This window comes from Rhinoderma darwinii, chromosome 2, assembly GCF_050947455.1.
Source record: "Rhinoderma darwinii isolate aRhiDar2 chromosome 2, aRhiDar2.hap1, whole genome shotgun sequence".
Lineage (NCBI taxonomy): Eukaryota > Metazoa > Chordata > Amphibia > Anura > Rhinodermatidae > Rhinoderma > Rhinoderma darwinii.
The window spans coordinates 419,655,335-419,679,097 of NC_134688.1; the positions used below are offsets into that span (position 1 = coordinate 419,655,335).

General features: G+C 41.0%; 1 protein-coding gene across 1 annotated transcript in view; it reads right to left on the reverse strand.

Moving 5' to 3' along the window:
- HIP1 (huntingtin interacting protein 1) overlaps positions 1-23,763 on the reverse strand; it is a 156,128-nt gene that overhangs the window by 29,159 nt on the left and 103,206 nt on the right. The window contains exons 12-19 of the mRNA XM_075854258.1: positions 22,670-22,767; positions 22,225-22,297; positions 21,346-21,529; positions 18,301-18,389; positions 17,508-17,624; positions 16,504-16,605; positions 13,880-14,012; positions 13,711-13,797 (exon numbers count right to left, since the gene is read on the reverse strand). Coding sequence (XP_075710373.1) covers positions 13,711-13,797; positions 13,880-14,012; positions 16,504-16,605; positions 17,508-17,624; positions 18,301-18,389; positions 21,346-21,529; positions 22,225-22,297; positions 22,670-22,767 — 883 coding nt within the window. The remainder of the gene's footprint in view (positions 1-13,710; positions 13,798-13,879; positions 14,013-16,503; positions 16,606-17,507; positions 17,625-18,300; positions 18,390-21,345; positions 21,530-22,224; positions 22,298-22,669; positions 22,768-23,763) is intronic.

Genomic DNA, 23,763 nt, shown 5'->3' on the forward strand with positions numbered 1-23,763 from the left:
AGAAATTCAATATTGATTTAGACATGCACGAACTATAAATAATAATTAATAATATTATTATAGAGCGTAAAGAAATATATATATATAAAAAAATATATAGTATGAACAAGCCTCAGCTAATAAAATTCACATAAAATGTTAGGGTAAAATTACATAGCACAATGATAATAATACTTACAACAAAACTGCATAAATGAAGATAGAAGGGTTATTGTAAAATAGTAACATAACGCTTATGAGGAGCAAAATCTAAAAGCAAGGTTAAATTAATCGTCAAGACTTCTATATCATTAATCCAATACGGGAGTATGGTTAAAAAGCAAGGTCAACAGTTATATAAACATAAACATAAGATCATTAATCCAATGCGGACTCTGTAATATCGTTAAGACCATTGGGGTATAACGTTCCCAATTTATATATCCAGAAATTTTCCCTTTGCTTTAATCTGGTAAATCTATCGGGTATATCGATAGGTATTCTCTCTATAGGAGTTACAGTAATAGCGCCAAAGTTACAGTTATGTACAGTGGCAAAATGGCGAGATACACTATGTTTAACGAAACCAGTCCTGACATTAAATCTATGCTTATTGATCCTATTTCTAAGGGTTTGGGTGGTACGACCCACGTATTGACGGTCACATGTGCATTGTAATAGGTATATAACATAGTCGCTCCCGCAGTTGAGGAAGTTTTTAATCGGGAAACTTTCCTTGGTATTTACCGATATAAAATTAGTTATTTTGTTCGCAATATTGGAACAACAGAGGCATCTTGGTTTGCCGCAACGATATGAGCCATTAGATGTTAAAATTGTTTTATGAGGGTCACAATTAATTTTCCGTAATCTACTAGGTGCAATTAAATTCCTCAATGTTTTAGCCCTTCTATAAGTGATCTTGGGTCTAGTGGGAATAATACTTTTCATATATTGGTCGTTCTTAAGGATATGCCAATGTTTATTAATTGTTGAACTAATTAATTTGCTTCCTTTGTTAAAAGTAGTAATAAAATTGCAATTAAAATCTATGGATTTCTCTATACAAGCACTCGGATTAATGCAATCTAATTGTGTCAATGCCTTTGCTCTCGATTCTGCTCCCATAATCAGGCTTGCTGGGAAGTTTTTTTGTTTAAACCTTCTTTTTAATAAATTACATTCAGTCGAAAAATCTTTGTCATTAGTGCAGTTTTTTCTTATCCGCCTGAATTGGCCAAAGGGTACGTTTTTTAGCCAAGGTTGGTAATGTGCACTTTTAAAATCCAAGTAGCTATTCACATCAACTCCTTTAAAATGTGTTTTAGTACTAATGAGGTGACCATTTTTCATAATTGTAAGATCTAAAAAATCAATGTATTCACGGGAAGATGTGTGTGTAAAGGAGATACCATAACTGTTATCATTAAGATGCTCGATAAAATCTGAAATAACTGTCGCCTCACCTTTGATAATAAAAAAGAGGTCATCGATATACCGTTTATAAAATATAATATTGTCCCTAAATTTATCATTACCATAAATATAAAAATCTTCAAAGGCCCCCATGTACAGATTGGCGTACGATGGGGCAAATCTCGACCCCATCGCACAGCCCTTTAACTGCCTATAAAAACTCCCTTCAAATGTGAACACATTGTGTTGAAGTATAAAATCAATGCACTCCATTAAAAAATTGATCTGGTTGTTTGGTAATCGTGGATCAGACATTAGGTAGGTTTGTGATGCCTGCATACCAAGGTCATGGGGGATGTTCGTGTATAATGATGAAACATCTGCTGTTAAAAACCAAAGATCCGTAAAATCATGAATGGTTTGTAAGTGGTACAGCTCTCTAATTAGATCAGTTGAGTCTATAAGATGAGATGGTAATTTAGACACATGTGTCTGGAGATGAATATCTATAAAGTGGGATAGATTACTTGTAAGGGACCCTATTCCAGATATGATGGGTCTACCAAGGGGATTAGATAGGGATTTATGAACCTTAGGTAAGTGGTAGAGGAACGGTGTGGTAGGAAATGGAACAGTTAAAAATAATTTTTCTTTTTTATTTAAAATCTGATCCCTGAAAGCGGTTTCAATAAGATTTTTATATTTAGTTTGAAACAAGGGTATGGATTAACCCTTGTTTCAAACTAAATATAAAAATCTTATTGAAACCGCTTTCAGGGATCAGATTTTAAATAAAAAAGAAAAATTATTTTTAACTGTTCCATTTCCTACCACACCGTTCCTCTACCACTTACCTAAGGTTCATAAATCCCTATCTAATCCCCCTGGTAGACCCATCATATCTGGAATAGGGTCCCTTACAAGTAATCTATCCCACTTTATAGATATTCATCTCCAGACACATGTGTCTAAATTACCATCTCATCTTATAGACTCAACTGATCTAATTAGAGAGCTGTACCACTTACAAACCATTCATGATTTTACGGATCTTTGGTTTTTAACAGCAGATGTTTCATCATTATACACGAACATCCCCCATGACCTTGGTATGCAGGCATCACAAACCTACCTAATGTCTGATCCACGATTACCAAACAACCAGATCAATTTTTTAATGGAGTGCATTGATTTTATACTTCAACACAATGTGTTCACATTTGAAGGGAGTTTTTATAGGCAGTTAAAGGGCTGTGCGATGGGGTCGAGATTTGCCCCATCGTACGCCAATCTGTACATGGGGGCCTTTGAAGATTTTTATATTTATGGTAATGATAAATTTAGGGACAATATTATATTTTATAAACGGTATATCGATGACCTCTTTTTTATTATCAAAGGTGAGGCGACAGTTATTTCAGATTTTATCGAGCATCTTAATGATAACAGTTATGGTATCTCCTTTACACACACATCTTCCCGTGAATACATTGATTTTTTAGATCTTACAATTATGAAAAATGGTCACCTCATTAGTACTAAAACACATTTTAAAGGAGTTGATGTGAATAGCTACTTGGATTTTAAAAGTGCACATTACCAACCTTGGCTAAAAAACGTACCCTTTGGCCAATTCAGGCGGATAAGAAAAAACTGCACTAATGACAAAGATTTTTCGACTGAATGTAATTTATTAAAAAGAAGGTTTAAACAAAAAAACTTTCCAGCAAGCCTGATTATGGGAGCAGAATCGAGAGCAAAGGCATTGACACAATTAGATTGCATTAATCCGAGTGCTTGTATAGAGAAATCCATAGATTTTAATTGCAATTTTATTACTACTTTTAACAAAGGAAGCAAATGAATTAGTTCAACAATTAATAAACATTGGCATATCCTTAAGAACGACCAATATATGAAAAGTATTATTCCCACTAGACCCAAGATCACTTATAGAAGGGCTAAAACATTGAGGAATTTAATTGCACCTAGTAGATTACGGAAAATTAATTGTGACCCTCATAAAACAATTTTAACATCTAATGGCTCATATCGTTGCGGCAAACCAAGATGCCTCTGTTGTTCCAATATTGCGAACAAAATAACTAATTTTATATCGGTAAATACCAAGGAAAGTTTCCCGATTAAAAACGTCCTCAACTGCGGGAGCGACTATGTTATATACCTATTACAATGCACATGTGACCGTCAATACGTGGGTCGTACCACCCAAACCCTTAGAAATAGGATCAATAAGCATAGATTTAATGTCAGGACTGGTTTCGTTAAACATAGTGTATCTCGCCATTTTGCCACTGTACATAACTGTAACTTTGGCGCTATTACTGTAACTCCTATAGAGAGAATACCTATCGATATACCCGATAGATTTACCAGATTAAAGCAAAGGGAAAATTTCTGGATATATAAATTGGGAACGTTATACCCCAATGGTCTTAACGATATTACAGAGTCCGCATTGGATTAACCCCTTCCCGACATTTGCCGTACATGTACGTCATGGAAAGCATTGACTTCCCGCATCTTGCCGTACATGTACGTCAAATGCAGAAGGGGTTACCGTATCAAAAATAAAAGTTTTAAAGTAAAGATGGCTGCTGTTCATAACAGCAGGACATCTGTACACGATGCCCAGGGGGGTGTCGCCTCCCCCCCGCATCGGCGATCGCCGCCATTGGCCGTTCAATTCAGACCGGCCAATTGCGGCTGTTTGCGGCTTTTGCCAATCACTGTGCCACAGGGCACAGTGATATGGTGGTGATTGGTGCTGTCTAGAACAGCACCAATGACTACCATGTTCCATGTAAAAAATGGCGGTGATGCCAGCCCCCAGATCGCTATGGTTGGTCGGTCAGCACCGACCGACCAATCGCAGCCATGGCGGGTGTTTGAAACACCCTACACCAGCCCTGCCCACCTCATTCCGGTTAGGAACGGTGAGCAGAGCTGGTGTGACCGTCTGTGAAGCCAACTTACCGAATCTGAGGCCTTCTGTGCTGCGATCCTGCTGTGACGTCTTCATCCGACTGCTTCCTGCAGAAGAGTGAACCGTCATCATCATCAACTGTGCTGCTGCTGATTTTTTTTTTTTTTAGCAGCAGCACTTGTTTTTTTTCCTAAACTTCTTATCCCTGTACCCTCCCCCCCATCCCACCCTCCCCATCTTTCCCTTTTTACGTCCTGCGGCCGCCGAGTGCGGATCAGTGACCGCCATCACTGACCGCCAATTTTTGGCACAGGACTTCCTTTTTTTTTGTATTTTGCACCTCCCTGTGTGCGCCCTGCGGCCACTGAGTGCTGATCAGTGACCGCCATCACTGATCAGCATCCGTGGTAATTTTTTTTATTTTTTGGCCTTTTTTATTACTGCACCTTTTTTTTGCGTGCGCCCTGCGGCTACTGAGTGCTGAGTCTAATAATCAGCCTCAGTGGTAATTTGTTTACGCAGGTTTTTTTTTGGCCTTTTTTTCTTCATTTTATAAAACTGTAAAAAAAAAAGACTAGCATTAGAGTAGCGGACGTTTACTGACGTCCGTTTTGTAAAAAAAGATATATAGCAGAAGTTCTAGCTATATATTTTTTTATACAGTTTGAATAAATTGACTTCTTATAGTTAGCGTCCATTTAGTGACGGACATTTAGTTCGTTCACTAAATTTTTGATAGCGTAGCGACAGTTAGTATAAATTTATAGCGTTATAGTCAGCGTCCGTTTAGTGACGGACATTCAGTTTTTTTTAACTGAAGTTCGTTCACTAAATTTTTGATAGCGTAGCGACAGTTAGTATAAATTTACATCTTATAGTCAGCATCCGTTTAGTGACGGACATTCAGTTTTTTTTTAACTGAAGTTCGTTCACTAAATTTTTGATAGCGTAGCGACAGTTAGTATAAATTTATAGCGTTATAGTCAGTGTCCGTTTAGTGACGAACATTCAGTTTTTTTTAACTGAAGTTCGTTCACTAAATTTTTGATAGCGTAGCGACAGTTAGTATAAATTTATAGCGTTATAGTCAGCGTCCGTTTAGTGACGGACATTCAGTTTTTTTAACTGAAGTTTGTTCACTAAATTTTTGATAGCGTAGCGACAGTTTTAGTATAAATTTACATCTTATAGTCAGCGTCCATTTAGTGACGGACATTCAGTTTTTTTTTAACTGAAGTTCGTTCACTAAATTTTTGATAGCGTAGCGACAGTTAGTATAAATTTATAGCGTTATAGTCAGCGTCCGTTTAGTGACGAACATTCAGTTTTTTTTAACTGAAGTTTGTTCACTAAATTTTTGATAGCGTAGCGACAGTTTTAGTATAAATTTACATCTTATAGTCAGCGTCCATTTAGTGACATACATTCAGTTTTTTTTAACTGAAATTTGTTCACTAAATTTCTGATAGCGTAGCGACACAGTTGTAGCTCAGTTTTTTTTACAGTTCTATATTGAACGTTCAATAAATTTCTTTCTCCTAAATTTTTCTTATTCTTCTCTTCTTTTTCTTTTTTTTTTCCTATAAATTTCATATTACACGTGTAAAAGCACAACATACAAAACCACCTCTATAAAGAGTATTACACGTGTTGAAGCACTACATACCCCCCTAATAAAAATGGCCCAATCATCTCAAAGGCTCTACTCCGCTGAGGAGGCATACGCCATCCTGGCCTCTGACACTGAATCGGCCAGCGAGGGAGAAGAGGAAATTGCCCCATTCATCTTGACCTCATCATCCTCATCCAGTGATGAGGAACCCCCGCAAAGACGCCCCAGGACATCAGCTGAGGCAACCCCCCAAATGAGCGATACCCTGTGGAACCCACCCCCTGATAATTATGAGCCTCACATTCCAGATTTCACAGGGAGCTCTGGAATTCTATTTGAGACTGTAGGCCTCGCAGAAATTCACTATTTCAATCTGTTTTTCACTGAGGATTTTGTTAATGTAATGGCGGCCCAAACAAATTTATATGCCCAACAATTTTTAGCCCAAAACCCCACGTCATCATTTGCTAGGTGGACCCCCATAGAGGCAGCGGAGATGATGAAATTTTGGGGCCTTGTCCTACATATGGGCCTAGTAAAAAAACCAGAGATTAGGCAATACTGGAGTGCGGACATTTTATACAGCACCCCATTATACCACATGGCAATGACCCGGGCACGATTTGAAATTATTCTGAAATTTTTGCATTATAATGATAATGCACAGTGCCCGCCCCGTGATGACCCCACATACGACCGCCTATTCAAAATCAGGCCAATGATTGATTATTTCTGCACCAAATTTCAGGAAGTGTACACCCCCGAAAAGAACATAGCAATAGACGAGTCCCTTGTACATTTTAAGGGGAGACTAAAATTCCGCCAATACCTGCCAAGCAAGAGGGCGAGGTATGGAATTAAAATGTACAAGCTGTGCGAGAGCAGCTCAGGGTACACCTACAGGTTTCGGGTTTATGAAGGGAAGGACACCAGGATAGAACCTCCAGAATGCCCCCCTGTCCTGGGAGTTAGTGGAAAAATAGTGTGGGACTTGATGCACCCACTGCTGGACCAGGGTTATCACCTTTACGTGGATAACTTCTATACCAGCATCCCACTATTTAAATGCCTCTCCACCAGAAGTACTGTAGCATGCGGCACCGTGCGCAAAAATCAGAGAGGCCTCTCTAAAAATCTGATTGGGCAACCCCTAAGAAAAGGAGAAAGCAGGGCACTACACAGCGATAACTTGTTGCTGGTCAAGTATAAGGACAAGAGGGACGTCCTTATGTTGACCACAATACACGGTAGTGGCATCACCCCTGTCCCTGTCCGAGGTAGCACCACAATGACCCCCAAGCCAGACTGCATCCTCGGCTACAATAAGTACATGGGAGGTGTTGATCTCTCTGATCAAGTACTGAAGCCGTACAGTGCCATGCGTAAAACAAAGACGTGGTACAAAAAGCTGGCCGTGCACGTGGTACAGATGGCATTGTATAACGCTTACGTGCTATACCGATGTGCAGGCCGGACAGGGACATTCCTTCAGTTTCAAGAAGCGGTTATCAAGGCCCTTGTATTTGGGGACCAGGAAGGGGAGAGCCCCAGTACTTCTAGAAGCGATGGTCCACGTATTGTACCAGGGCAACACTTTCCTGGCGAAATCCCCCCCACTGGTAAAAAGGGAAGGAGCCAAAAAAGGTGTAAAGTGTGTTACAACAGAGGGAGAAGACGAGACACAACTTATCATTGTGAAACCTGTCCCGACAAACCTGGCCTGTGCATAAAAGAGTGCTTCAAAGTTTATCACACATCCATGGATTTTAATTGAAACATTTTTTTAAATGCTCACTATACCCCTAGATAATTTACTCAAGGGGTGTAGTTTCCAAAATGGGGTCACTTGTGGGGGGTTTCCACTGTTTTGACCCCTCAGGGGCTTTGCAAATGCGACATGGCCACCGCAAACCATTCCAGTTACATTTGAACTCCAAATGGTGTTCTTTCCCTTCTGAGCCCTGCCGTGTGTCCAAACAGCCGTTTATGACCACATGTGGGGTACTGTTTTACTCAGGATAAACTGCTCTACAAATGTTGTGGTGCTTTTTCTCCTTTAGTCCTTGTGGGAATGAAAAAAAATTTTGCTAAACCTACGTTTTATTGGTTAAAATTTACATTTTCATTTTCACGGCCTACTTCCAATAAATTCTGCAAAAAGCCTGTGGGGTCAAAATGCTCACTATACCCCTAGATAATTTACTCAAGGGGTGTAGTTTCCAAAATGGGGTCACTTGTGGGGGGGTTCTACTGTTTTGACCCCTCAGGGGCTTTGCAAATGCGACATGGCCACCGCAAACCATTCCAGTTACATTTGAACTCCAAATGGTGTTCTTTCCCTTCTGAGCCCTGCCGTGTGTCCAAACAGCCGTTTATGACCACATGTGGGGTACTGTTTTACTCAGGATAAACTGCTCTACAAATGTTGTGGTGCTTTTTCTCCTTTAGTCCTTGTGGGAATGAAAAAAAATTTTGCTAAACCTACGTTTTATTGGTTAAAATTTACATTTTCATTTTCACGGCCTACTTCCAATAAATTCTGCAAAAAGCCTGTGGGGTCAAAATGCTCACTATACCCCTAGATAATTTACTCAAGGGGTGTAGTTTCCAAAATGGGGTCACTTGTGGGGGGGTTCTACTGTTTTGACCCCTCAGGGGCTTTGCAAATGCGACATGGCCACCGCAAACCATTCCAGTTACATTTGAACTCCAAATGGTGTTCTTTCCCTTCTGAGCCCTGCCGTGTGTCCAAACAGCCGTTTATGACCACATGTGGGGTACTGTTTTACTCAGGATAAACTGCTCTACAAATGTTGTGGTGCTTTTTCTCCTTTAGTCCTTGTGGGAATGAAAAAAAATTTTGCTAAACCTATGTTTTATTGGTTAAAATTTACATTTTCATTTTCACGGCCTACTTCCAATAAATTCTGCAAAAAGCCTGTGGGGTCAAAATGCTCACTATACCCCTAGATAATTTACTCAAGGGGTGTAGTTTCCAAAATGGGGTCACTTGTGGGGGGGTTCCACTGTTTTGACCCCTCAGGGGCTTTGCAAATGCGACATGGCCACCGCAAACCATTCCAGTTACATTTGAACTCCAAATGGTGTTCTTTCCCTTCTGAGCCCTGCCGTGTGTCCAAACAGCCGTTTATGACCACATGTGGGGTACTGTTTTACTCAGGATAAACTGCTCTACAAATGTTGTGGTGCTTTTTCTCCTTTAGTCCTTGTGGGAATGAAAAAAAATTTTGCTAAACCTACGTTTTATTGGTTAAAATTTACATTTTCATTTTCACGGCCTACTTCCAATAAATTCTGCAAAAAGCCTGTGGGGTCAAAATGCTCACTATACCCCTAGATAATTTCCTCAAGGGGTGTAGTTTCCAAAATGGGGTCACTTGTGGGGGGTTTCCACTGTTTTGTGCCCTCAGGGGCTTTGCAAATGCGACATGGCCTCCGCAAACCATTCCTGCTAAATTTGAGCTCCAAAAGCCAAATGGGGTTCCTTCCCTTCTAAGCCCTGCCGTGTGTCCAAACAGCAGTCTATGATCAAATGTGGGGTACTGTTTTACTCGGGACAAACTGCTCTACAAATGTTGTGGTGCTTTTTCTCTTTTAGTCCTTGTGGAAATGAAAAAAAATGAGCTAAACCTACGTTTTATTGGGAAAAATGTAGATTTTCATTTTCACATCCTACTTCCAATAATTTCTGCAAAAAATTTGTGGGGTCAAAATGCTCACTATACCCCTAGATAATTTCCTCAAGGGGTGTAGTTTCCAAAATGGGGTCACTTGTGGGGGGTTTCCACTGTTTTGTGCCCTCAGGGGCTTTGCAAATGCGACATGGCATCCGCAAACCATTCCTGCTAAATTTGAGCTCCAAAAGCCAAATGGGGTTCCTTCCCTTCTAAGCCCTGCCGTGTGTCCAAACAGCAGTCTATGATCAAATGTGGGGTACTGTTTTACTCGGGACAAACTGCTCTACAAATGTTGTGGTGCTTTTTCTCTTTTAGTCCTTGTGGAAATGAAAAAAAATGAGCTAAACCTACGTTTTATTGGGAAAAATGTAGATTTTCATTTTCACATCCTACTTCCAATAATTTCTGCAAAAAATTTGTGGGGTCAAAATGCTCACTATACCCCTAGATAATTTCCTCAAGGGGTGTAGTTTCCAAAATGGGGTCACTTGTTGGGGGTTTCCACTGTTTTGTGCCCTCAGGGGCTTTGCAAATGCGACATGGCATCCGCAAACCATTCCTGCTAAATTTGAGCTCCAAAAGCCAAATGGGGTTCCTTCACTTCTAAGCCCTGCCGTGTGTCCAAACAGCAGTCTATGATCAAATGTGGGGTACTGTTTTACTCGGGACAAACTGCTCTACAAATGTTGTGGTGCTTTTTCTCTTTTAGACCTTGTGAAAATGAAAAAAAATTAGCTAAACCTACGTTTTATTGGGAAAAATGTAGATTTTCATTTTTCACATCCTACTTCCAATAATTTCTGCAAAAAATCAGTGGGGTCAAAATGCTCACTATACCCCTAGATAATTTCCTCAAGGGGTGTAGTTTCCAAAATGGGGTCACTTGTGGGGGGTTTCCACTGTTTTGTGCCCTCAGGGGCTTTGCAAATGTGACATGGCCTCCGCAAACCATTCCTGCTAAATTTGAGCTCCAAAAGCCAAATGGGGTTCCTTCCCTTCTAAGCCCTGCCATGTGTCCAAACAGCAGTCTATGATCAAATGTGGGGTACTGTTTTACTCGGGACAAACTGCTCTACAAATGTTGTGGTGCTTTTTCTCTTTTAGTCCTTGTGGAAATGAAAAAAAAATGAGCTAAACCTACGTTTTATTGTGAAAAATGTAGATTTTCATTTTCACATCCTACTTCCAATAATTTCTGCAAAAAACCTGTGGGGTCAAAATGCTCACTATACCCCTAGATAATTTCCTCAAGGGGTGTAGTTTCCAAAATGGGGTCACTTGTGGGCGGTTTCCACTGTTTTGGCACCGCAAGAGTCCTTCAAACCGGATATGGTGCCTAAAATATATTGTAATAAAAACAAGGCCCCAAAATCCTCAAGGTGCTCCTTTGCTTCGGAGGCCTGTGTTTCAGTCCATAAGCACGCTAGGGCGACATGTGGGATATTTCTAAAAACTGCAGAATCTGGGCAATAAATATTGAGTTGCATTTTTCTGGTGAAACTTTCTGTGTTACACAAAAAATGGATTCAAAATGAATTTCTGCAAAAAAAAACGAAATTTATAAATTTCCCCTCTATATTGCTTTCATTCCTGTGAAACGTCTAAAGGGTTAAAACACTTTCTGAATGCTGTTTTGAATACTTTGAGGGGTGCAGTTTTTAAAATGGGGTGACTTTTTGGGGGTTTCTAATATATAAGGCCCTCAAAGCCACTTCAGAACTGAACTGGCCCCTGTAAAAATAGCCTTTTGAAATTTTCTTGAAAATGTGAGAAATTGCTGCTAAAGTTCTAAGCCTTGTAACGTCCTAGAAAAATAAAAGGATGTTCAAAAAACGATGCCAAACTAAAGTAGACACATGGGGGATGTTAATTAGCAACAATTTTGTGTGTTATAACTGCCTGTCTTACAAGCAGATACATTTAAATTGATAAAAATGCTATTTTTTGCAATTTTTCACTATATTTTGGTGTTTTTCACAATTAAATACTGAATGTGTCCAATGTGTCACGAGAAAACAATCTCAGAATCGCTTGGATAGGTACAAGCATTCCGACGTTATTACCACATAAAGTGAAACATGTCAGATTTGAAAAATGAGGCTTGGTCAGGAAGGTCAAAAGTGGCTAAAGAGGGAAGGGGTTAATGATCTTATGTTTATGTTTATATAACTGTTGACCTTGCTTTTTAACCATACTCCCGTATTGGATTAATGATATAGAAGTCTTGACGATTAATTTAACCTTGCTTTTAGATTTTGTTCCTCATAAGCGTTATGTTACTATTTTACAATAACCCTTCTATCTTCATTTATGCAGTTTTGTTGTAAGTATTATTATCATTGTGCTATGTAATTTTACCCTAACATTTTATGTGAATTTTATTAGCTGAGGCTTGTTCATACTATATATTTTTTTATATATATATATTTCTTTACGCTCTATAATAATATTATTAATTATTATTTATAGTTCGTGCATGTCTAAATCAATATTGAATTTCTTCGGCTATTGTATCTGGTATTGCCGTCCTAATTGTCTATATGTCCCCGGGTTAGGTCCTTTATTATGTCCTTCTAAATCTTCTATTGTAATTCATGACTGTATTAATCAGGTAAATCCTGTTTTTATAATCCCAGCATATCGCCCGTATCTGCGGTCCATTATGCGTATCACTGTGCTTCACTTCCGGGATTTTTGTTGTCAGTGGTTTCCCTGACAACGTTCCACCATGCGTTCCATTGAGACCGCTTTACCTCTTCCGGATTGTATTGTGTATGTGTTTCCTGGCAACATACAACGGCCGCTGCCCTTTTCTTAAACTACCATCACGTATGTACTTCAGCAATGTTTGTTATTATAATTATATATATTTTTTATTTCTGTTATCGTAAACTAGCTGGTAGTTCACTCTGATTTGTGATCCATGTCTTTTATCTAATCATCCTAGTAATATATTGTTATTTCCTTGTTATATGTTTGCATATTGCATTTCCCTTTTTTTTTTTTCTCTCTTTATTTGTATCCATTTCTGAACTTTGACCTGCTGTTTTTTTTTTTGTTTTTTTTTTCTCTCTCTTTATTTGTATCAACTTCTGAACTTTGACCTGCTGTTTTTGGCGGTTTTTGGCCAGGAGGCTGGTCTGAACTGGTCAAATCAGTTTGTAATTTACCCTATGGTATTTGGTATATATACATGTGGTTTTTAACCCTGCGACATGCCTGATGAAGACGCCGGTCCGGCGCCGAAACGCGTAGCATCCTTCTAATAAACCGTACCTTTACAAGCAGCGCCGTTTATCCCGTTTTTTCTCTTACTTCAATATTACTTTGGCATCTCCACGGGGATTGCGTCCGGGATTGGCAGCAGCTATTGATACAAATTACATGCCGGTAATTTGCCACTGAACAGGTGAGCATTTATGTACCGTTTTTTTTGCTCCTTATACTATTGATCACGCCACTTGGCGCCGTGTCTCCCTTTTTGCTTTTTTTCCTAGTACTGAAGGTACAGAGCCGACTTTTAACATATTTATAGGTTAGCTAACAATGATTTTTCACCCACTTTCACAAGGTATTGCTGGCTTGATACCGAAAATGCTGGTGACAGGTTCCCTTTAAGTACTGCTCATGAAAATCGAATTGTAACAGGGTCTATTGTAAATTATCAGTACACAGCATTCTTAGTGTGAAAAGTCTTTATCATACGAAAATCTTCCTCTTCCGTATTTCTGCGTAATTTGTGGCATTTCCACGCTGCGCCAAGTCTATAGTGAAATATAGAAAACACTACATACAAAGAATTTTTGTTTATGCCATTTTGGGGGGTCTGACGTTTTTTTTCCATCGCTTTTCTTCTAAAACGCATATTCAAAAATAAAAAAACGCCATCAAAAACACTTGAAATTCATGGCTTTTTTACAAGCATTTAAAAACGCTAAAAAATGAGTGTGTGTGAAGGAAGCCTACAACTTCGAGTCGAGTCTAACTACCATACAGTTCCTCCACTTGCCTGCTACACTCTTTATAGCTTTTGGTCCTCTCCCATCTTTTCTTCTCACCTGAAGTATCAGACATGTGTCTCTTCCAAGCCTCGTCTAATTTCTCAGTGCTCTCTACTGCCGCCACCGTCCTGGAGATTAGAAAGTCTGAAAAATAATACAGGATTAGTGGATTTTGGAAGTCAGATCCTCATACTGTAGTCAGGTGTGCCGGAGACTGCATCCTTACCTGTGGATACGCTGCCACTGGTGTACAGTGGTTCATCTAGTTGTTGGAGTGCTTCATGGATGATGCCTTCCACCTCCTGCATCAGGCGCTGTAGAAAACCCTCTTCAAGTACTTTAAATTGTGTTAGGCTATCCTGCGAGGACGCAGCAGAGGAGACAATCAGTTTTGTAAAACTGTAGGTGCTAGGTTAAGGCAGTAATAGCTGTAAAGGTTATTGTTGAGGAGATAACAACGGAGATGGAGGTCTGTTCCATTGTTCAGGACATTTATCAGACTCACTGGAAAATGTTTCTCAGTCAACGGTTATTAATGCTACTATTGGGCAAGTATGTACATGTGGAGCATGGACAATAATTCTCATTGAAGCCAAATCTGTCGGACCATGTCAGATTTTATGCAATGATCGCAAGGTGGCATGCAACTTTTTTTCCCATAGGGAAACATTGAAGTTGTGGTGCAAGTCACATACATACATACACATATATATAGATATATATACACACACACACACAGTCGAGTCACAGTATTATAACCACCTCCTACTTCGGCAGCGTGTAGACCATGAAAGAAATTATGTGTCGTGGGCTGGCTTGGTGTGTATATAAGGTGTGCGATAGGCTGTCTGAACACATATCACTTTTTGTTGCCATGGGTAAAAGGGGCGATTTATCAGAGTTGCAAAAAGGGATGATTATTGGCTTTCGGGCCAAGGGTGGCAGTATCTCTCAAACAGCGCATTTTGTGAACTGTTCGCGTGCTGTTGGGGTGAAAGTGTATCAAGATTGGACAAATGGAACCATTGGGAATAACCGATTTGGAAACTGCAGAGCACCACGTGACATTGATGTGAGAAGTGAACGTCGGTTACGAGGGTGCGCGAGGGCTGAACGACATGCTACAGTGGAGCAGCTCATCGTGAAAATCAACCAGGGGGGTACAAGAGGTGTGTCTAAAAAAAAAAAAGTTCAGCGAACCCTACTGCGTGTGGTGCTCCGAAGAAGACGGATGGTCACTGCTCCTATGCTAACAAAGGTGCATCAGAAAAAAAGGCTTCAATTTGCACGGCAGTATCGGAATTGGACCACCGATGATTGGCTTCATCGAGCGGGATGGACGTTGGTGTGTCATGCGAGAAACATCCGAGAACAAACACCCTGCAACCATTGCTGAAAGAACACAAGCTGGTGGTGGCAGCATTATGGTCTGGGGAATTTTTTCATGGCGTTCTCTGCACCCACTCATCCATGTTGGAGGCACTCTGAACCGATTTGCGTATGAATCCATCGTTGTAGATCACGTCCACCCATACATGTTGTTTGTCTTCCCTGGGGCAGATGGGATCTGCCAGCAAGACAATGCGACATGTCACACGGCTAGAAATGTCTGACAGTGGTTGGAAGAGCACGACCAAGACTTCCAAGGCCCCCTTATTCGCCAGACTTGAACCCAATTGAGGATCTGTGGGACCACCTCGATCATCTTGTTCGCTCTATGGAGCCTCCCCCACGCGCCCTCCAGCAAATGTGGGATGCACTGCAGTCAGCATGGCTCCAGATACCTGGGACCACCTACCAGCACCTTATTGAGTCACTCCCAGCCCGTGTAGCTGCTGTCCGTGCTGCACACGGCAGTTACTTGGGATATTAGCTGGTGGTTATAATAATGTCACTCAACTGTAAATATATATATATATATATATATATATATAAACACAGGGTGATTCAAAAAGAATGATGCAAAATTATGGCCTCGGCATAACCGAGTGAACATAACACAAATTTATTAACATGAAAAGACACTATCTATCCAACTTTTATCTATACACTACAAATGTTCAAAGTGACATGTCACCATCGGTGACATGTCAGATGTTCAGGCGGTAGTCCAGTTCTGTCCAGACGCGTCCAGCATATCCTCGGATATGGACTCCACTGTTTAAGTGATGCGTTGTCTGAGGTCGTTCAGATCCTGTGGCTGGGGGGGCACATACAGAGTCCTTAATGAAGCCCCACAGAAAGAATTCGCTGGGTGTTAGATCTGGCGATCTTGGAGGCCAGTGCAACATTAGTAAATCGCTGTTTCCAGCTACACGGCTCGAATCACTGTCTCTTCCGAAGTCTTTGGGCGGCCCGGACTTTTCCCATGACAATCACCCAGTGGTTTTGAATTCCTTCACCCAAGGCGAAATGCAGTTTCTATGCGGAGAACATTTACCATATTTATTCTGAAAGTTTCGCTGCACTGTCTCAACAGACTCCGTTCTTGCAAATTCCAACACACAAAAATCTTTTTCTTACTTCGATGTCGCCATCTTATGTCACACTATGTAAGCACATTTCAAATGTGGCTCTTGAAAATGAAAGCTGTGCTGTGATTGGTTGCTATGGACAACTAAGCCAGTATTGCTCTGATTTTCAGCGACTGGCAATTACCACTGATGTTACTTTAACTGCAGGCCTTTACTTTTGCACCATCCTTTTTGAATATATAAAATATTGCAGTATTATATCTAATAATGTAAAGCAAATCTTTAAGGGTGGCATTACACATTGCAGTAAAAATCTAAAAAAAAGTGTTACTGTAGGTGGGACAATCATTGCGGTTTTGCTCTTCGGACATTTTACCTGTTTAGAGGTTTCTATGCTGCTCTGAAGAAGCTGAACTTTGTGTTTGCTGCTCTCTAGCGCCCCCTGTAACTCATCCATCTGGTGTATCTGCTCCTGTGCCTATGAATTAAAACAGTGTAGATTATTTATGTTCTGTAATGAAAAATCATTGACAAAGTGAGATAGAAATGACCTTTTGTATATTTAATGGAGAGCTTTCTTACTCAACACTTTCAATAAGTGGGTATAATAAAGTCGTCTGTTTTATGTTAAGATTTACTAAGATGGAACATTATAAATGGTTTACAAATGAATCGAAGGTTCTCCTAAGCCTCTCCCGAGACAAATAATCTAGAGATGTAGCATCTTGCATTACTCTTAATCGGGCTATCCTGGGCTCCAGCCTGCTTATTTTCCAATTTATATTGCAGATTGAAGAACACTAACTTTCCATTACATTATTATCAGTGGGAAAGGGGTTCAGTGTTAGGCTGGGTTCACACGACCATGTTACGTCCGTAATGGACGGAACGTATTTCGGCCGGAAGACCTGGACCGAACACAGTGCAGGGAGCCGGGCTCCTAGCATCATAGTTATGTACGACGCTAGGAGTCCCTGCCTCGCTGCAGGACAACTGTCCCGTACTGTAATCATGATTTCAGTACGGGACAGTAGTTCCACTCAGAGGCAGGGACTCCTAGAGTCGTACATCACTATGATGCTAGGAGCCTGGCTCCCTGCACTGTGTTCGGTCCGGGTCTTCCGGCTGAAATACGTTCCGTACATTACGGACGTAACATGGTCGTGTGAACCCAGCCTTAGACAACATTATATTCATTATATTGTTTGCTGTGAGCCGATTCTGTCCGACGACTTTTACACAGGCCAATTATCGGGCAAACGCTCGTTCATCGGCTGATTGTATAGTTTATGCTGCAATAAATATTATCGTTGTCGGCAGCGCATCTCCCTGTGTAATCAATCAATCATCAATCTTAAGGACTGTTTACCGAGAGCTCACCTTCCTCTGTGTATGCTCATTGACACGTTGGTATGAATCCTCCAGCTCTTTTTTGGAGTGTTCCATGTCCCCCAGAGCTTCTCGAGCCAACGTCATCTGCTTTGTGACTTCAGCATTCTATCAAATTAAGAAAGAGACATCAATTAAATGTCCACAGACATTCCTCCGAATGAATGGAGCGGCAGGTTGCGCTTGCGTACTGCTGCTCCATTCATTCTCTATGGCACTGCCGGAAATAGCTGAGCACTGTACTCGGCTATGTCCGGCGGTCCCATAGACATTGAATGGAGCGACAATGCATTGTCGCGACCTACCGCTTAGTTTATTCGGAGGAATGGGACTCCCGTTCTCGTGATCGGTGGGGTCTTAGCAGCCGGACCCCCACCGATCAGCATGTTATCATCTATACTGTGGTTAGATGTCTCAAGATTGAAAGTTAACCCCTTTAATGCCTATGAGGACTGTTAGGGTGCGTTCACACACGGCAGAATTGTTGCACAAATTTTCAGAAAATCCATTCCATACATGAATGGAGGCGTGTCTGCAGCATGTGCATGGATTTCTGTAAACACCATCCATTTGTATTGGATAGTGGCAGAAATGTCTGCAAAAAATCTGCAGTGTGTGAATAAAACCTTAGACAGCCTTCTGATGTATATTATTGGGGGGGGGGGGGGGAGAGAATTTGGTCCATCCTTTGTTTCCCCAAAAGATAAGCAGAAACAGGGATGCCCCGCAGATATTTATCCCCCCTGCCCCACACCTTTAAAAAATTCTAGTATTTTGCTTGCACCTTTCTCAAAAGATCTGCATGGCTCTGAACAAGCTCTGCGTATTTCTCCTTCAGCTTGGTGTATCGCTGCTCATTTGCTACGGATTTCCCTGTAACAGAAAAAGGCAGAGGTAATAATTTCTTCACATCAGCAGCCCACACACGATCCCATCATTAAAGACACAGGGAAGTGCCAGCATTTCTGATAACCGCTGCCTACACCCAGCTGCTGGTTTCCCCCATCTGGTATCAGCCTTACAGCACTCCGTATGTGACAAATACCTCACAAGCCTTAAAAACACTTCCTCATCTTATTTTCCCCCGTCTTATCTAACACACCATCTGCTCCTTGACCGCCATGTAATTAAATAAGTCTGACAGATGAATAAATACTCTACATCTCAAGTCAACAGCTGAATCACGATACATTCTACTTTTACATAAAGTACAGCTACTGTATAGCACGGATTATATTCTATTAAAATATATCATAACATGTAGGGATTATTTCCCACTGAGAAAAAACACCTGGAAGTACGGGGTCCTTGAAGTTGCCAGAAAATCTGTTCCGCTGTTCCTTAATTATATTTGTTTCTGGGAAAGGTGGATGACAACCAATATGGCTGCCACTGAAACTTCCCCAATGTGCAAAGATCTATCCACCTGCTCCAGAATCATAGTATAACAAGGAAGATATCCTCAGTTCTCTTGCATAATGGCAAATACGAGTAAACACTGAGGGGGAGTTCACATGTAGCAGCCACAGTACAGTAGAAAAATGTATCGACATTGTTAATGGAATAACGGTTTTCCAGGTAAACAGAAGTTATACCCGCAATACTGCGCAGGTATTAACAATCAACTTGAAAACAGCGCTGATTTTGCTGTACAACTACCTGTTGCGGCATTTTTTGAGGGCAAAGCACCTGAGCTGTGGCCACTTCGTGTGAACTCACCCGGATATGGAAGGTGGTTTGGATATACACAAGGTCTCATTGCACTTGACAAAAAATCAGAAGGTAATTTTGAGGTAGAAAGAAGAGGGATGTAACCACGGCGCTGCTACTCAATAAGGATGCAGAAATTGATAATAGTGTTTATTAGTAAGAAGGCTACGCGTTTCAATGCCGCACCGGTATATAAGATATGGCCTGAGGAAGATGCCGATGCGGCATTGAAACGCGTAGCCGTCTTACTAATAAACACTATTATCAATTTCTGCATCCTTATTGAGTAGCAGCGCCGTGGTTACATCCCTCTTCTTTCTACCTCAAAATTACCAACATTGCACGGTTACCCATTGGTGTGACCGTTTGGGATTTCGGCAGCAGCACTCTCCACGATCTACATCCATTTCGAAGTGTTTGGCCCGATGCACACGACCGTGTTTTTGCGTCCGCAATTCCCCCGCAAATCCACGGGAGAATTGCGGACCCATTCATTTCTATTGGCCCATACACACTATCCGTGTTTTCACGGGTCTCCGCATGTCCGCAAATCCGTGCCGCAGAAACTCCAATAGAAGTCAATGGGCCCGTGGAAATTGCGGATACACCTCCGTGTGTCATCAGCAGTTTGCGGACTTGCGGAAATGTTGCTAGGCGACAACCGGGAATGAGTTCTGTCGTCATCCTGTTTTAGCTAGGCTTTTTTTTTTTCATCCGCATTTTGCGGATTACATACGGATGAACTGCGGATTACATACGGATGAACTGCGGATGACATTTCACGGAACACGGTCCTGGAATTTGCGGACCAGAAAAACACTACGGTCGTGTGCATGAGGCCTTTGACCTATCCAGCTGTGGTAAGCATCCATCCGTCACACTCTGACTGCCTGATTGGGCTTACTCACACTATGTGGCGCCGTGTTTGTTTCTTTGTTAAAAAATCAGAAGGGGATATGTTGTCATCAGAACGTGGCAGTAACGCAGCCTCGGGTTTTGGGGCTGTTAAACTATGTAAAAACATCTCATATTTGTTGCGAAATTTCGGCTGCGGAATCCACACCGAAATTCCGCAACAAAGTACACCACAATGTTAGTGAATGGGTTTTAAGAAACCCCATTCACTCACATCGTAAAAAAAACGCTGCATGCCCTATCTGTTGCGGAAATGTTGCAGATTTTCAACGTGGATTTCATTAATTGCATACGCAAGGAATGAAAATCTGCGGCTAACTTCTGCACCAATATTAACCCCTTCCCTCCGCAGCCATTTTTCGGATTTTCGCTTTTGTTTTTTCCTCCCCACCTTCCAAAAGCCATAACTCTTTCATTTTTTCATCAATATTGCCGTATGCTTGTTTTTTGCAGGACGAGTTGTAGATTTTCACAGCACCATCTTTTGTACCATATAATATAGTGGGAAATGAGAAAAAAAGTATATGTGGGGTGGAATAGGAAAAAAACAGTGATTCCTCAACATTTTGGGTGGTTTTGTTTTTACGGCGTTCACCGTACGGTAAAAACGGCATGTTTACTTTATTCTGCGGGTCAATACGATTACAGCGATACTAAATTTATATAGTTTTCTTTTTGTTTTACTACTTTTACAAGGAAAAAACTAAATTTGAGTTTGGTCGCCTTATTCTGAGAGCCATAACGTTTTTATTTTTCTGTCGATTTAGCCGTGTGAGGGCCGTTGGGACGTTACAGGGGGTCGCCCCCGTTTTTAGTAATTTAAATCCCGCATTTAATGGGTTAAACAAGCGGGATCGCGCTCGAACGGGATCCCGCTCGTTACCCGGAAGTGTCGGCTGTAACACACAGCCGACACAATCGCTCTATGGAGCGGTCTCAGCCCGTGAGCCCGCTCCATATTCCCCCACACGGCGTGCGCCGTGTATATACGGCGGATGTCGGGAAGGGGTTAACAATGAAATACCTGCATATTTCATTGTGGATTTTGGTACGGATATTTAGGCGAGTTCCACAGTGTCAATTTTACTTACTTCAGGTCCAAATATATTTTTCCATTTAAAGAGACTTTTGATTATTGTAATTGCTAACTTTCCCCAGAGGGTAAGGCGCTTCATAAAGGGTTAACCAAATGCTGTCTTCTTACTCTCTATTTCAGTCAGGCTCTTCTGGGCTTTCTCAGTATCCTGTCTCTTCCTCTTCAACTCCTCCAGCTCGGTGCGCAAGAACTCGTTTTCATCCACTGCCTGTTCTCTCAGATGCTTCAGCTCTGCTAAATCCGCCTCCAGCTCTTGGATTCGACCCTTCAGATTGCTAACCAACCGATGACTCTGAAAAATATAAAATTATACTTATCATTCCTAATTCCTTAACGCTGCAGAATTATTATTTTGTTAGACACCAAAATATAACCAGTGTCCACTGGATACAGGCAAGTGCAGGGACAGCCATAAAAAGAAAAAAAAGCTCTACAGTGTAAAGCCGTCCATAGAGAACTCCTTGTATCTCAGCTTCCCGGACTATCCCATGACATAAGGGATAGAATGGGAGATCGGGATTAGCCACATTGAATTTTTTGTGACTTTATCTGTTCCTGCTATTGCAACTTCTAGCATGAAATAGGGGATCATTTGCTAAAGGGTTAAGCATCTAAAGTCATGCTTCTGTAAAACACCAGCCCATTGACGTAAGGGAAAAATTGTTAGCGAAGATGGAAAACCTCACATCAAAACAGACAATGTGAAATTTGAGACATACAGAGCTAGAGTAGGGTCTCATAGACTATGGGTGCCTTATCATGGCTTCGTACAACTCATTCAGGGTGCGGAGGGCATTGTCATCATTTTTCATGTTGACTGGTCCATTCAGGCAGATGATACCAGGCAGATGTCCCCACTTCATAAAAGATTCTGCTGAAAGGCAATTTCTGATGGCTAATGTGACATCAAAGTGTGCGCTCTGAGACCAAAGAAAGGGAATGACTGCTAGCTTGACACTTGCTTTTGTATTCAGTGAAATTTCTTACCTCTGCTTTGAAGTTTCCCAAATCATCCCTTAGAATAGCAATTTCTTTATACAGCTGTTCTATGAGCCGATCTCTGGGGGAATGAGAGAAAGTTCAGCAGATAATAAAGATCTTATGTAAATCACAGCACGCAAAATAAAAGTAAGTATGAATAAAAATGAAGAGTGTTCAATCATTTTTTGCACTTTGCTTTAGCTCGACTTATTCTTTTGCATATTTTGACTTTTGTACTATTATTGGCATATCAGAGGGGAAGCACAGTGCTTCAGTGATTGTCAATGGGTTTATAGTATACCCTTTATTAAACTGTAGCCAAAAGCGTAGTCTGACGGAAAGGAAGGTCCTTAAAACAGGAACACCCCAGGAACTTTGCGCTGCGGCTATGCATTATTACTGAACATTGGGGGTGACATCCCTTACATCCTCATATCAGTCTGTCACTTACTTGTCATCCCTGGTCATCCCATTCTGGCTGCTGAAATTGAAAGGGTCGTTGCTAAAGGAGCTGCCAAATATATCATCAAACTTATTTTCAGGTATACTCTGGAATACAAAATATGCATGATGCAACTAGGAACACTGATACAATATAAAAAGAATAACGTTTAAAGGGGTATTCAGGTTTGAGCAAATAAAGATCTGCTGGCTGTCATTCAAGACGAACCATTAAGGTATGTGCACATGTAGTGTTTTCAGCCGTTTTTCGGGCCGTAAGCGTCCCGAAAAACAGCTAAAAAATTGGAAGCAGAATGCCTACAAACATCTGCCCATTGATTTTAATGGGAAATACGGCGTTCTGTTCCGACGGGGCGTTTTTTTTACGCCTCATTTTCTGAAACCGTGCATGTTACTTCTTGAGCCGTTTTTGAAGCCGTTCTTCACTGACTCAATATAAAAACAGCTCCAAAAACTGCCGTAAAAAACGCAGTGAAAAACGCAGGTTTTCTTAAAAAACGCCTGAAAATCAGGAGCGGTTTTCCCTTGAAAACAGCTCTGTATTTTCAGACGTTTTTAAATTTTTCTGTGCACATAACCTGAGGGCGTTTTTCAAAACGGTCGCGTAAAATAACGGCACGTCGAACAGAACGCCGTTTTTCTCATTGAAATCAATGGGCAGATGTTTGGAGGCGTTCTGCTTCCGATTTTTAGGCCGTTTACAGCCCGAAAAACAGCCGAAAATAAGCCATGTGAACATACCCTTATTGTTAAAATCTAAAAAGCTGACCTGATCCATGGACAGATTTGTATCGCCTGGAAGTAAACAAGGAATGACTACAAGCAGAGATCTATAAAACCGTGAGGAATTGATACAGAAAGTATAGGAGTATATTCAATGCGGTAGATTTCTTGCAGAAAGTTCTGTGACTGTGCCTTTCATCTAAATAGAGATTTCAGAAATCCATGTTCTTGATGCCACAACAACCACATTCAGATGAATGGAACTGAATTCAGTCGCAGAAATTTCTGCACTACATCTGCCGCATGTGAATTTAACCTAAGGGAAAACTGTATAACATTTATTTACTGTAACTAGACTAC